Genomic DNA, 13,877 nt, shown 5'->3' on the forward strand with positions numbered 1-13,877 from the left:
ACACACACACACACCATCACACACCAAGACAAGCAAAGACGGCAACAACATAAATGAGTGCTATAGGACAATATATTGAAAAGCAATAAAACAGTTTGTTGACTAAAAATAGCATACTTTATAAGCCAACATATGCTGTATATTTTAAATATTGATTTGAGATATTAGACTTCAGATATTGCCTCTTCTTGGTCCAGCATAGAAAACTCAGATTTCACAAAATTCCATTTGAAGATATTTCCTTTGTCAAGTTTACAGAGTGATCAAAGTATTTTAAAAATATACATAAATATATCAGCATTTGCTCACAGAAATGTCAAAAGATATTTTAGATTTTTAAAAGATACAGTTATTACAAAACAAAGATCTTTGAGAACTATAAACAAAAACTTCTTAAACACAAATTTCATCTAAAATAGGGGTTTTAAAAATGTTTTTATGCCACAGACCCCAAAATATGATGATTTATTAGCAGCTCTATTTTCATATATTAACATTCAGACATTCAAACAGCATTTTATATATATATATATATACACATGCACACATACATATTAAATGCTGTTTGAATGCCTGACTGTTTCATTAAGTAAAATATTGTCTGTAATTCAATAAATATGGCAGTAAATATAATACAATAATTGTGAATAATGTAATGATTTTCAACTAATTTTGAAGAGGAGAAATGAAACGGTAATCATATCAATTTCAATAAATCTAAACTTTATTTATTTATTTTTTAAAACTGTTTTCTCTGAACTTTCCCGCAGACCCCAGTTTGAAACCTCTTGATCAAAAGAGTGTTGGATTGTTTGGCTGGTTATTGTCTTGTGTGTTAAATTTTCAAACAGTTTGTGATTAGAACTTTGAAGTTTAAGTTGAATGAACATCAAAAAAACATGAACAAAATAAGTATAAGATACTCATGTGTTCATGACTTCGGCAGCTTCAGAGCAGCATAGGTGCTGTTGATTTGGCTGGAGCGAAAATTTCTACGCAGCTTGGAAAAGTCCATCATGGCATACTGAAAGAGCAATGTTGGCAGTTTCAGTTACAACTGAACCAAAATGGACTAAAATTAATGTTATGGAATTCTATTGTTGAAATAATAAGCAAGAATGACCAATAATTCTCAAGACAGAAAAGAGTTTTAGTTATGATGATGCCACATAATTTACCTGTAATTGGTCTGGATCCTGATGCTCTTCTATAACTTGATTCTGCTGTAGATCAGTGTTGAGCTGTCGAGATCCTTCTGCTGAACTTCTGTTTCCAACAACAAAAACCTTTACAAGTCCTACAAATGGAACAGTGATTTCAGATTTATTATTTACTAAAGGCTATATTTTTTTCTTCACCTGGAAAAAAGCATATAATAATTGTATTTTTACATATGAGTGAAAATCTCACCGATCACCACAACAACCAGAATCCCATTCATCAGAGCAGATATGATGATGATAATCTGACATTGTTTCTGATTCTGATCAATAAACTCAGTCACTGTATGATTGTGATGCTCAGATAGTTGAGTTGATTCTGGAAAGAAAGTGTTCATAATCTGTTACAACTGTTACTGTGCAATGCTGCAGATCTGTAGCACTGAAAATATTGACAATATATAATTTGTGAATATAACTTTTTGCAAAAGTATCTAAAACTTTAGTAAATGACAAATGTGTGGTGATCAGTAAGCACTGATAATCAATAACCTTGTTTACTGAAAAAGTAAATGAACTCACCGGTGAAGTTCAGTCTGGAGCCGTTGCTGAATTTCGGAGGTGTATCAGTGTTCATACAGTAATAAACTCCTAATTCATCAGCAGTCATATTATTTATAACCAGACAATGTTTAAATTGCACTGAATATTTCTTTCTGAATGTTTTATTAAAGTAAAAGGGTGATTGTGGTGTTGGGAAAGATCGTAGAATCACTGCTGGAGGATCTGGTGTTTTCAGTAAAATCCAATAAACCTCATTTTCATCAAGATCACAGTTTATGGACACATTTGATCCCAAATCAGTTAGTTGATCTGCTACTGCTGCTTGACAACAGATTAAAACATCTATAAGAGAGAAAAAAAGCTTTATAATTAAGATCATTGTGAACTTATTACATAGAACAATTCATGACAAAGCGCATGTAAATATTTGTATAATATTGTAAACTCACAGAGCTGAAGCTGAATGATCCTCATGTCACTAGCTTGATTAAAACAGTTAAAACAGTGAGACCAGGTTCCCTTCACACAACATTTAAGATGAATCTACTGCAGCCTGTAGCAGACAGGAAGACACTTCTGCCACATCGATCAGAAGTTTGCTCTGACCACAAACACATTTTTCAACACCTTATAACCAGTTAACACCATCAATTCATTAAGCTGGTTAATGATTTTGTGTTTTCTATAACCACTGTTTTTAATGTTATTTGATCATACATATATAATACATAATCCCACCTCAATAACCAACTATATATCCCCATACCTCCTGTGATTACCCACATAATCAGTGAGATGACCAGTTTATTTCCCTAGAGGAATATTATTATGTTAGATAAAACACATGTGAGCATTCCAATGTTCAAACTAATCTACACTAATATTATGACTGTGTGGCGGTGTGTAGTAAAACACAGAGGAGAAGAGTTAACAGTTTCAGTAAGTGTACATGTAATAATGCCTATAAAATAAAACATTTATATTTGCAGCCTCTTGAGGGCAGCAGAGAACAACTGCAATTTGAATAACATGGCGCTTTACATGTGCTTGCCTTTTAATTAATAGCTAATAGTAAATGAAATAAATACTCAAATAAACAACAACAACACTAATAATAATAACCAAGTCCATACAATATATAGTCTTTGGGTCAAGCATAGATTTGCAACTCTTCAATGGTTAAGTGATCTTTCCCACAAATTTGATCTGTATTGTAAATGTAAAACATCTAATAATGGCAATGTTACACAGTTCTTCAAACCAAATAAGAAAAACAAAAAACAAAACTGAACATACATGTGCATTTAATAACCAGACTGAATGCTATTAGAACAGGCCTCAAAACCATTCTGTCCTTAAATACAAAAATACAACATAAAATGCTGCTTTTTCACACATATATCAAACTGAATTACAAATATTAACATTATTACAATAACAAAGAATAGGTGTATAAACAAATTAATGTATGTCAACCAAACATACAGTATATGCTAATATATATAAGCAAATTTGAAAGACAAATTCATGACAAAACCAGGATGGGCCTATATGTTGAACCCTTTTGTTTTATTTTCTCTCTTTTAGTTTAATATGTAACTGGAAGCTTTGCATTCTGGCTGTGCTCTTACAATGACAAACTGTAGTCAAGACATGGAATGTTTGAGACAATTAGAAAAATATTCTGTTAGATTTATTTAAATCATGTTCAAATGGTACTTTCTCACTGATTAGTTTTCATTAACGTTGTTCAGTTATAAATAAAGGAAACAATACGCTTCAAAATTTATATTATTATAAATTGCATGCTGATTGACTCCATCCAGTTTTACAAAAAAAAAAAAAGTCTCCTCCCACACTGTCAGAGAAAAATTACACATTAGACACAATAGAGGTAATTTCTAGTTGTAGAAAAAAGCTGACTTTTCATTTATTCATTAATTTATTTAGGAAATAGCAAATACTGTTTTTCTGTTCTATCAGCGCCATCTGTTGGTGCTTCTAATAAACAAAATTTAAAAGTCAAATTAATGGAAAATCCAGGCTGCAACTAAATGTTGCTTATTTCATGTTTCATTTTGTCTGCAGGTCAGGTGGGAGGATAAAACTGGAAGATCCTGTTGTGCGTTTTCAGTAATGACAGGACTGTGTATTGACACAATGACAGCTGGAATGTTTGATACATAATTCAGGGAAGTGTTTCACTTGAGGATCAGAACGAAAACATCACTGAAAGGAAGCTTCCCTCACATACGTAAGTTTGAGAACATTTTCCTATTTCATTCTTTGCTGTTCATCTCACCTGTAGCTAAAAACAAAATAAGACTAAGTAACATTCATCTCTTTTATAATGTATAAAACAAAGAATATTATTTTCATAATTCAAAGCAATATCATGAACCATACTACAAAAAAAATGTCATTTTTTTCAAAGATTCATAGTATATTCACAATAACAATCTTAATGAAATAAATATTTTTGGTGGCTGTATTAATGTATAAAACAATATATTAATGAAAATATATATCATTAAATAACTAACCAAAATTATATTATTCTTAACCCAAATATCCTAATCTCTGTTGTGCCAAATGATATAAATGTTTGAGCCTAGTATAACTGTATAATAGCTGAGAAAATTAAGACGGCCAGTTTTAACAACAGATTTTCTAATAAAATGTTACGTTTCCATAAATTAAATTCAATTAAATAAGCACTGGCCAACAGCTTTGGAAGTCTGAACATCAACATAAATAGAAGAAGACTGGGAAACAAACTGAAATCTTGTACTTGTACATTAAGACAATAAAAACTAAGGCATACATTTTGTAATTGTTAAGACATTTTAGGTTTGGGAGCAATATGATATGGCCTTGACTGCGTGTAGGGGAGGAAGGATAATGTCATAATACTATTGCAAAAGGAAAAGACAAACCGTCCACTCTGTCCACTCCTTGAAATCTGACAGACAGAAAAATAATCATTTGATCAGGAAATAATGAATCAGATTTGGTAAATTATTTGCAGTTTTAATTTTAACACATTAAATAATTCATAAAGAATACAAAATACATTTAATATTGAAGAAATGAAGAACATGAAGAAAGAGCACTTGTGGTACAAAATTGTTAAGGCAGTAACAGAGACCATTTGGGTGTTTGCAAACAGTGATGTTGTTTTTGTGGGCGGAGCCTACCTGGTGGCATAAAATAAAAGTTCTGCAGTAGCAGTTTGTGGAAGCCAAAAGAAATAAAAAGAATTCTGAGTTTAGAAGAAAAATTAGAATTGCGAGATATAAACTTGATATTTTGTCTTTTTCCTCAGAATTGCGAGCTTGTATCACTTAATTCTGAATTATTTTCTCAGAATTGTGATATAAACTCACAATTGCAAGTTATGGAGTCAGAATTGATAGAAAGTAGTCAGAATTCTGAAAAGAATGCTATAGGTTTAAATATTATCCATGTAAAATGGTATAAATACACTGCCTGACCAAAAAATGGTTGCCGTTAGGATTTTAATAGGAAAATACTTAAAGGTACAATTTGTGATATTTTTTTCCGCTAGAGGTCGCTAGAAGCCTATTCAAAACAAAGGCGTAGTTTGATGACGCCAAGTTTTAGAGCGGAAACTTGGGACATGTGGTCTCCATCTCAACAGACGGTGCAAAAGAATAAGGATTGGAGTCTGGAAGAACTCATGTTCGTGGATGCGATTATTAACGTTACTGTAGTATGAAGTAGAGCAGGACCGAGTGTTGCGGGAGCTGAACGAGGAGCTGGAGCGATTGATCAACACACGCCTCACGAGCAGCGGGACTTTTATTATGACACAGTCGCCGGCGCCGCTTCCGCTTTTCCGGTCATGAGTTTACGGGAGCTGTCCTTGTCGACAGAACCAGCGGCAGATGGTAAACAGTAATTAGGTTCCATAAATAAGTAACAAAATCCACCATAAAACGTGCAAGAAGTAAATAAGGAACTGCTTGAAGCGAGCTAGTGGTTTGCTGGACGCTAGACTCTACTTCCGCATTTGTCCACGGCACTGTTGTCATGTGGTTTCTACGTCAGTAAAGGCGGTAACAAAGGTAACTGCGTCATTGACAGGCGACTGCACTGCCCCGTGTCACTGTTTACAATGGGAATTTTCTCATGATTTACAAGTCGTTGAAAACATTAGAGATATTGTTTGTAATCAGCTGGACAAAATATATAACACTAGCCTAGTGGTTTTTTGATATTTTACTGCAAAAATTTGACATATTGTACCTTTAAGAGTCTATGGATGGATCATTATTTCAGTGATTATTATGTTTGGTGACGGTTCTTTTAACCCTAACAGATGGAGTGTGTAGCTTTTCATTTCTTAGTCATTCAAGTATTAAGATGCATCATGGCCATATTCCATGACAATGTCAAGATTCATCAGGCTCAAATTGTGAAAGATTTGTTGGGAGGGAGCATGAAGAATCATTTTCACACATGAATTGGCACTGACCTTTTTGTCTTTGGGATGTGCTGGAGGAGACTTTACAGAGTGCTCACCTCTTGCATTGTCAATACAAGATCTTGATAAAAAAAAATGTTGTGATGTTATTTCCATCAGGAGGTGCATACATTTTTGGTCAAGATCTTGTATTGACAATGCAAGAGGTGAGCACTCTGTAAAGTCTCCTCCAGCACATCCCAAAGACACTGAGGATAAAGGTCAGGACTCAGAGGTGCCAATTCATGTGTGAAAATGATTCTTCATTCTCTCTGAACCATTCCTTTACAATTTTAACCCTGGTGAATCTTGACATTGTCATCTTGGAATATGGCCATGATACATCTTCTGACATGGTTGTTTAAGAAATGAAAAGCTACACACTCCATCTGTTAGGGTTAAAAGAACCGTTGCCAAACATAAAGCATGCTAGAAACATAATAATCACTGTAATTATGATCCAGTCAAGATTCTTAAAGCTACAGTCCATAACGTTTTTTGGTTAATAATGATCCAAAATAAATTGAGCAAGTACATATCCAGCCAGTGTTCAAAACTATCTATCTATCTTAGCCAGATTCACAACGGTACGCTTGTAATAATGTTTTAAAATAAGAGCGACCTGGTGGATTTCCGTGGGAAATTCGAGCATGCAGCAATTTGTCTTTACGTCATTACGTCACGTCCGTAAACAGAAAAAAGGAGTCCTGCCAACTCGGTTTTATCACGTGAGGATGCTGCTTGTGGTGGATCATTTATAGTCTGTTCTCACAGCAGCTGAAATAATTAAACATCAATCTGACACTGACAATCATCAATTACAACTGGAGATTCACCCGTAGTCAAAAAACAAAAGACTTTGGACTGTGGAATGACTACAGAAATTGAAATCTACAGTTAACTCTTATATACATTAAATACTCATAGCGTGCATCTCAAGCAGCTCCCTAGTTCAGTAGTCAGGGCACTGATCAGGGAATCGGCCACATTTACTTACATGATATACTGATTCACGACCTAGGGAGCTGATTGAAACACAGGGATAGTCACACAATGCTGATGTAACAACATTAACAATTTGAGAACAAAGTATAACAGTAATAATAATTTGCACGGTTTGACGTGATCCGAGCAAAGCGATCGTTAGATTTAATCATCATTGGCAGCGCGATTTATTGTAGGCCTAATGCTTTTTTCCTCAGTTGGTCAAAACAAAAGTGGCAGACATGTTACTTGTTCAGATGATATTTTCCAGTGAAAATTCTTATATTGGTCATACTTTCAAGATGTAGAATCTGTGATTCTGAAGTACAGTATCTACACCGATGTGTTGACTGACAGCAAACATTAGATTCATCCGCGAGTCAAGCTGATGCACAACCCACGTAACGATAACTATTCCGCATATGACTGCAATCGCAATTTTCAAACAGAGATGGCGACAAAGAGGAAAAATGGTGGACTGCAGCTTTAAGTATTTGTGTATAAAATAGTATATAAAACCCAAACAGCAACTTTTTTGGGGCCAGGCAGTGTATTTGCTGTAACTGCAGGGCTAATACATTTTGTCCCCTACGAACTGCATATGTGAATATTATGTAGTTCTATTGTTTACATCAAATTCATGCATTAATAGTAGACTAATCATCACAGGTTTCATCAGTCCAGTCTGTCTGTTTAATGGCTTGTAACAATAAAAGTCTGTATTTAGCTTCAAAGGGCGTCTTTGATGACACCATTCTAAAATATCAAGACCTTCTTTTTTTGCATTCCGATTCTGACTCTGCCAAAGGCACAAGACATATTTTCTCATATTCCAAGGATTTTGCTCATTTCCCTCCAATTGTTACCACTGTTTTTCTGCCAACACAATGCACGCACAGGTGAAGTGACTAACTGTAACATCTGCTCTCAAATGGTCTATTGACAACTCATTGGACCTTTAACTTCGAGAAGTGCTCGTTTCAGTATTTCATAATCTTATTCAACAAGAATAATCAGTGCATACAGCAAGAATATAAATGCACAAAACAGTCACAAGCACCAGACCCAGTGCACAAGCTGTAAAAATATAACTAATAGTTAAAGTCACAAAAGTGAGAATGTGAAAATTGAAACATTTAGACCTGACCTGTTTGTGTCACTGCTCTTTCTCCATCAGTCTTGACAGAAAAGAAAGCTTGATTTCTTTTTCTCTTACTTAAACAGTGTATAATTAGGACTACTACTACTAATAATAATACTGCTACTACAATGCAAACCCAGATCACTGATGTCTTTATATTGTCTGCTCCTTTTTCTTCTCCTTGGCCTGTTTGGTCATGTGATTTGTTTCCTTTTGCTGTTGATTCTGCAAAAGTTTGAAAGAAAACATTAACTCACTGTGATAAAGGAAACTAATAGAAGAAATTAATCTACAGTATATAAAGAGCAGCATTCAGACTGGAACTAGTGAATTTGTAAACTTTTTCCACACACCATTGATGTGCAGCAGTACAGTCTGAAGTTCATCTGAGTGTGTGATGAAGCAGATGTATTTTCCTGCATCATCATGAGTGAGATTGTTGATATTGATGGAGAAGTTTCCTCTCAGATACTCATCAGGGAAAGTTTTAGTTCTGTTCTTGTACCGTTGGTCCTGTAACACTAGCGAATCTTGACCCTTTATTATATCATACACAATCTTGCTGCCGTTGTGTCTCCATTTCACATCAATGTCCTGAAGTTTATGATCAAGTTCAGTGGAGGAACACAGCAGGTCAACAGAACCGCCAATAACAGCCTCTACTGTGACCTGCAGAGACACTGAAATGACAGAAACTTTTTAAACACACAGTCAGTGTTGTGAATTTATCTTTCAAATGTGTTGTTCAGATGCTCACCTTTGTTCACCAGCACTGCAAACACAGAGAGGAAGGAGCATCTGCAGAAAGAGAAAAAAAAGCTTCTTTAACTTCCTGTAACTCAACCAGTAGAGCATGACATTGGCAACAGGCTTGTTTGAGATGAGAAGTTCTACATAGAACCTATCACCAGTGATCATTGTGAAGTACCATTTAGAAATGCTGTCTGATTCCTGTGACGTCACACTAATGTAGTAAAATACTTCAGCCCGGTGGGCACAGTTTTTAGAGACAGCAGCCACATTTGCTGTTTACCAGCTACACAAACTAAAAGAATAATGAGAAATGACTCACTGCGGATTAGGCATGTCACAATGTATATCATTATAATTGTATACATCACACAGTAATAACAGTATACATCATCATATTATTGAATTAAGTTACAAAACTGAACTGTTGTCTTCCTAACAGGTTAAATAACTTTTTCTAATAACAATTATGGAAAGGGTTATGGGTAGGGATAGGGTGTGGACCTTTAAGCTCCACCCATTACATCTAGAGAGAGGAAGATTGACGTCAAGTTCTACCTTACTTGCTCTCAAGGAGCCTCTCCAGAAGAATACAGGGAAAGAAAATGAGCACGGAGGAATCGAAGGAAAGCTAATTTGTACATTGGTATATTCTTGATCACTCAAGCTTCACTTCAAGACGTCATCAGCTGCGCTCAAGGGATCTGCCCTTAGATTGCTTTAATTTGGTTATTTAAGAAATTCATAATAAAAAATAATAATAAAGCAAGATGTTAGGACTAAGGAGTGAGGAAACGATTTGAAGCATAAATCGGAGTATTGGGAAGCACCCAATGACTCAAGGGCAGAATACCTCCATACCTGCTTCTGCTGATACAACTTAACATACGTCAGGTGGGAAAATCAGGATTTTCTTTGAGTCATGAGTTTTCTATTTTTGTCAGTGAAAAAACATGGCGGTAAAGCAGTGGATAAAGCGTCTGTAGTTGACGGTTCATTTGCTGAAATAGATTAGTTTTTTTTTTTATTATTTACTAAAACTATTTTGTGAGTGCAAAATAAAAAAGTATTATGCAATTAAACTAGAATATAGCGACTGAGTGTACAGCAAACTAATTTGAACCTGACATCATAATCACAGATCACATCAAATGATCCCAGAAGGATTTAAACGCACTATAAGATGCTTTCGTGCTCCTGGGCACCAAAACAAAAGAGAGTCCCCTTCAAAGAAAGTCAATTTACTCAATGACCATATTCACAAATCCAGCTTACCAATTTTTACAACTTATGAATCAAACTGTTAAAGACATAAATGAAATATAGATCTGAACACATATGCAACAAAATATGATACATTTTAGAACTAGTGAACCCAGCTTTTACAGGTATAATAACCAATCATGCCCAGCTTAGGAAAAATGTGTGCAGAATAGATTGTGCATTGGCTGATAATACATGGGAGAAAACAACTTTCAGGGAATTTAGAAGGTGCTAATCAAAGGCTAGATAAGACCATAAATAAGTGCTTACACAATTATGTGGAATGCATAAAATGTCCCTTCTCCCCACTATTCTTTGCTATGCCTCTGGGTAAAACATACTTATATATATATATATATATATATTTATGTGAGACACTTAGAAATGGGGCAGTAGTCATTATAATAAAGGAATTACATGTAAGATTCAAGCATATTTATTATTCATCATAACCTATGGATAAAATAAAGGGAATTCATCAGTTGTGTAAATTAATACATGTATCTGTTTATTCCCCCTAGTAATATATTGAATGCTGCATCATTATCCTGTACATGCTAAACTCATATCAAGTTAAAATATGGCAGTAAATGTTCTTGAAAAGAAGTGTCTTCACACATCTTAACCCTAGAGGTAAAACCTTAAATACACTGTAAAACTAGCAAAATTAAACTACCGTCAACTACAACTAACTGCACACGGACTGAAACACAAAAGCTGGTACGTTAACACAAAATGCTAATGCTAATCGCTAAATCAAAATAATAGTTTACAGCAGATAAGCCATAAAGATAAACCTAATAATCATTAACCTTCATGATGTTTTAACAGCACTTAATATTAATATATATTTTTTATTTTTAATCTGGTTGAAATAAAGCATTTGACAACCAAAACAAAGCAGGCCAAACGTAGACGCGAGAAACAAATTAACGTTACATCAGACAGTCATTGCTGAGAAGTACGAGGCGTTTATCCAAATAGCGAATGCTATAATTAATCAAACGTACCTGATCATAATGATTGCCTAATATAATCAATAATGTTTTATTTGACTATATTGCAAATACGTAGATTTACGTTTTGAAATCTTAAGTTCTTCCGCTTTTGCCGTGCGCGTCATTTCCGTGATAACAACGTTACATCATGTTAAAACAAAATAAAACAAGTAACAAGCAAAATTATACTCGTTTGCTTACCATTTCTGCGAATAATTTGCTGATGCAGGTAAAAAAAAAAAAAAGACTCGAAAGTAAAATTTCGCCTGTGATGCAAAGGATGACATCACACGTAAGTGACGTCAAGAGAAACCGCTTGAATTGTTTAGACGCACCAGATGGCCTTTCATTTTATTTATGTTTGTTTGTATTTGTTTATTTATTTATTTAGATAGATAGTTTAGGGATATTTTTTAAGATATAAAAGTATGTACCATTTTTTGGAGAAAAAGTAGCCTAGATATTGCGTCTTTAACGGACGCTGTCGCATAATTACGCACATCCTGTCACTGTAAACTGGCCTGTCAATCATCTTGTCACAGTTAACATCCTCCACATTTAAAGCAGAACTAAGTAACTTTTTTTTACCTTCATAAAAAGTTTTCTACGTCCTAACGATGGTTAATTGACTTGTAGTGGTGTGTTTGAGGCGTGCCGCGTGCACTAACCCCCTCTGGCACGTCTACGCCAGCATCGACCCAGTGCCCAAGGAAGTCGACCGGAAGTTGAAGTCGGCCGCGTGCCGCCATCTTGTAGCAGAACTTCACTTGCGTTAGCATCCCCATTGACTCCCATTCATTTTGGCGTCACTTTGACAGTGAATAACTTTACATCTGAGGCGTTTAAAGACTCCATTTGTCCATTATTTATTTCCAAATACACACGACAATGTGTAAAGGGCTCCATTACCTTCTATGTTACATTATGGTCCTGTAGAAACAGTAAAAATAAGCTAACGATTGCGTAATAACCACTCGACTCTCTGTCGCACAGTAGAGAAATTACCGTACAGACAGGAGGAGAAGCTTGCAGGCAATCGGGGAGATTATGTTAATATGGCGTACTGGCGTTACATTTTAAAATACTGTACAAAATAATTAATCAGAATAATTACTCCTGCTCACTCACGCCAAAGAACTCCCCGCTCAAGCTCGCTGTCTCTGCAAGATTAACGATGGCAGTTTGCACGCACAGCTACTAGAAGATTTACATCTGTCAGACAGGTTGCTGACATCATCAAGTTTAGTGTGAGTCTGCGCGTCAGAAACGAAAGTGCTAAAAATCGCTAAAAATGGGCTTCACTTGACTCAATGGACTATATGCACGGAGCGTTCTTTAGAACTTCCGCATTAATATAAGCCAGCTCGAAAACTTCCGGTGAGATGTCATTTGCTGGTGTGTTGAGCATCAGTAGTGTAATACTTAGTTTATAATCAGAATATAGTCACTTAAATAGTCAGGCATAGCATTAATTTAGTTATTCAAACGTAAGACAGCTTTGAAAATAAATAAATAAAGACGTACCTCAATGTTCCTCCTCGGCTAAATTCAATTCGACCATTAGTTTTCACACTTTTATGTGAAAAAAAGCTTCAAAAATTAAATATTTATTGTGCACTTTAGTTAGATTAATTGAATAAAATGTGTGTTTTCACAAGTGTGCTGAAATCATTGATCTTGCACTGCACTGACTGACATCTGCTGTGATTACAAAGGGAGAGCGCGGTGCTCGCTTTCTGTGTAATTAATTCACAATAAAAGTTATTGTTTTTCATAAGATTTTGTGAGTATTTCATACTTCACATTGACGTAATGTTTTTTCAAACCTAGTTATTTTATAATGTTAAATATTTAGTCAAAAACGAAGTGAAAAACGTTTAGAGGAAATGGCTGATATGTGCGCAAATAAATGCTACTTTGCCGCCACCTGCTGGTTAAAATGCTAATTACTGTCTTTTTTATTTTTAAATAAGTGTTTTTATCAAATGTTAAATTTCCTACATTTTTAAACGTTCGGTTTTACAATGGGGACAATCTCAGAAGGATGAACAAATTATGTTTGTGGTCATCGCATTAAAAATAACATTTAAAGTCCTGGGGAAAAAATGTGTGTGTGTGTGTGTGTGTCTCTAATTACAGACACGGCATTTTTAAACAGTCCCAATAGCTTCGTCTTTATTGCAATCAATAAAACTGGTTTATTGGCAAATTAGGTAAATGTAATAACTGCATTAAAATATAAATACAACATTAAAAGTCAACCATAGATGGTTTTGTGTCGATGTACAACGACTACAGAATGAACAGCTAACAGTTCAACGGAAGTGCCCGAGCTGGCTTAACGACAACCAGGAAGTAACCCGTGCATATAGTCCATTGAGTTCCAATGGGGTCGCTGTGTCCATTTCTTTTACTGTCTATGCATCGACCCGACACAATCTCGCCTCATGTTCACGCGAGAGTGACAAAATGCTTTACGGTAATTCAAAATCAATGTATATATTATGACTTTATAAGACAATTTCGAAAAT

At 34.9% G+C, this 13,877-nt stretch overlaps 1 protein-coding gene across 1 annotated transcript; it reads right to left on the reverse strand.

Moving 5' to 3' along the window:
* Window positions 1–4,263: 4,263 nt before the first annotated feature.
* LOC137027831 (selection and upkeep of intraepithelial T-cells protein 1-like) lies at window positions 4,264–11,478 on the reverse strand. Its single transcript, XM_067396385.1, has 4 exons — window positions 11,359–11,478; window positions 9,093–9,133; window positions 8,689–9,015; window positions 4,264–8,560 (listed from the first exon to the last, which is right to left on the reverse strand). Exons 1-4 carry the CDS (start codon window positions 11,364–11,366, stop codon window positions 8,331–8,333), a joined length of 606 nt encoding a protein of 201 aa, XP_067252486.1. The 5' UTR covers window positions 11,367–11,478; the 3' UTR covers window positions 4,264–8,330.
* Between the last annotated feature and the right edge of the window lie 2,399 nt (window positions 11,479–13,877).

This window comes from Chanodichthys erythropterus, chromosome 10 (genome assembly GCF_024489055.1).
Source record: "Chanodichthys erythropterus isolate Z2021 chromosome 10, ASM2448905v1, whole genome shotgun sequence".
In the NCBI taxonomy this organism is placed as follows: domain Eukaryota; kingdom Metazoa; phylum Chordata; class Actinopteri; order Cypriniformes; family Xenocyprididae; genus Chanodichthys; species Chanodichthys erythropterus.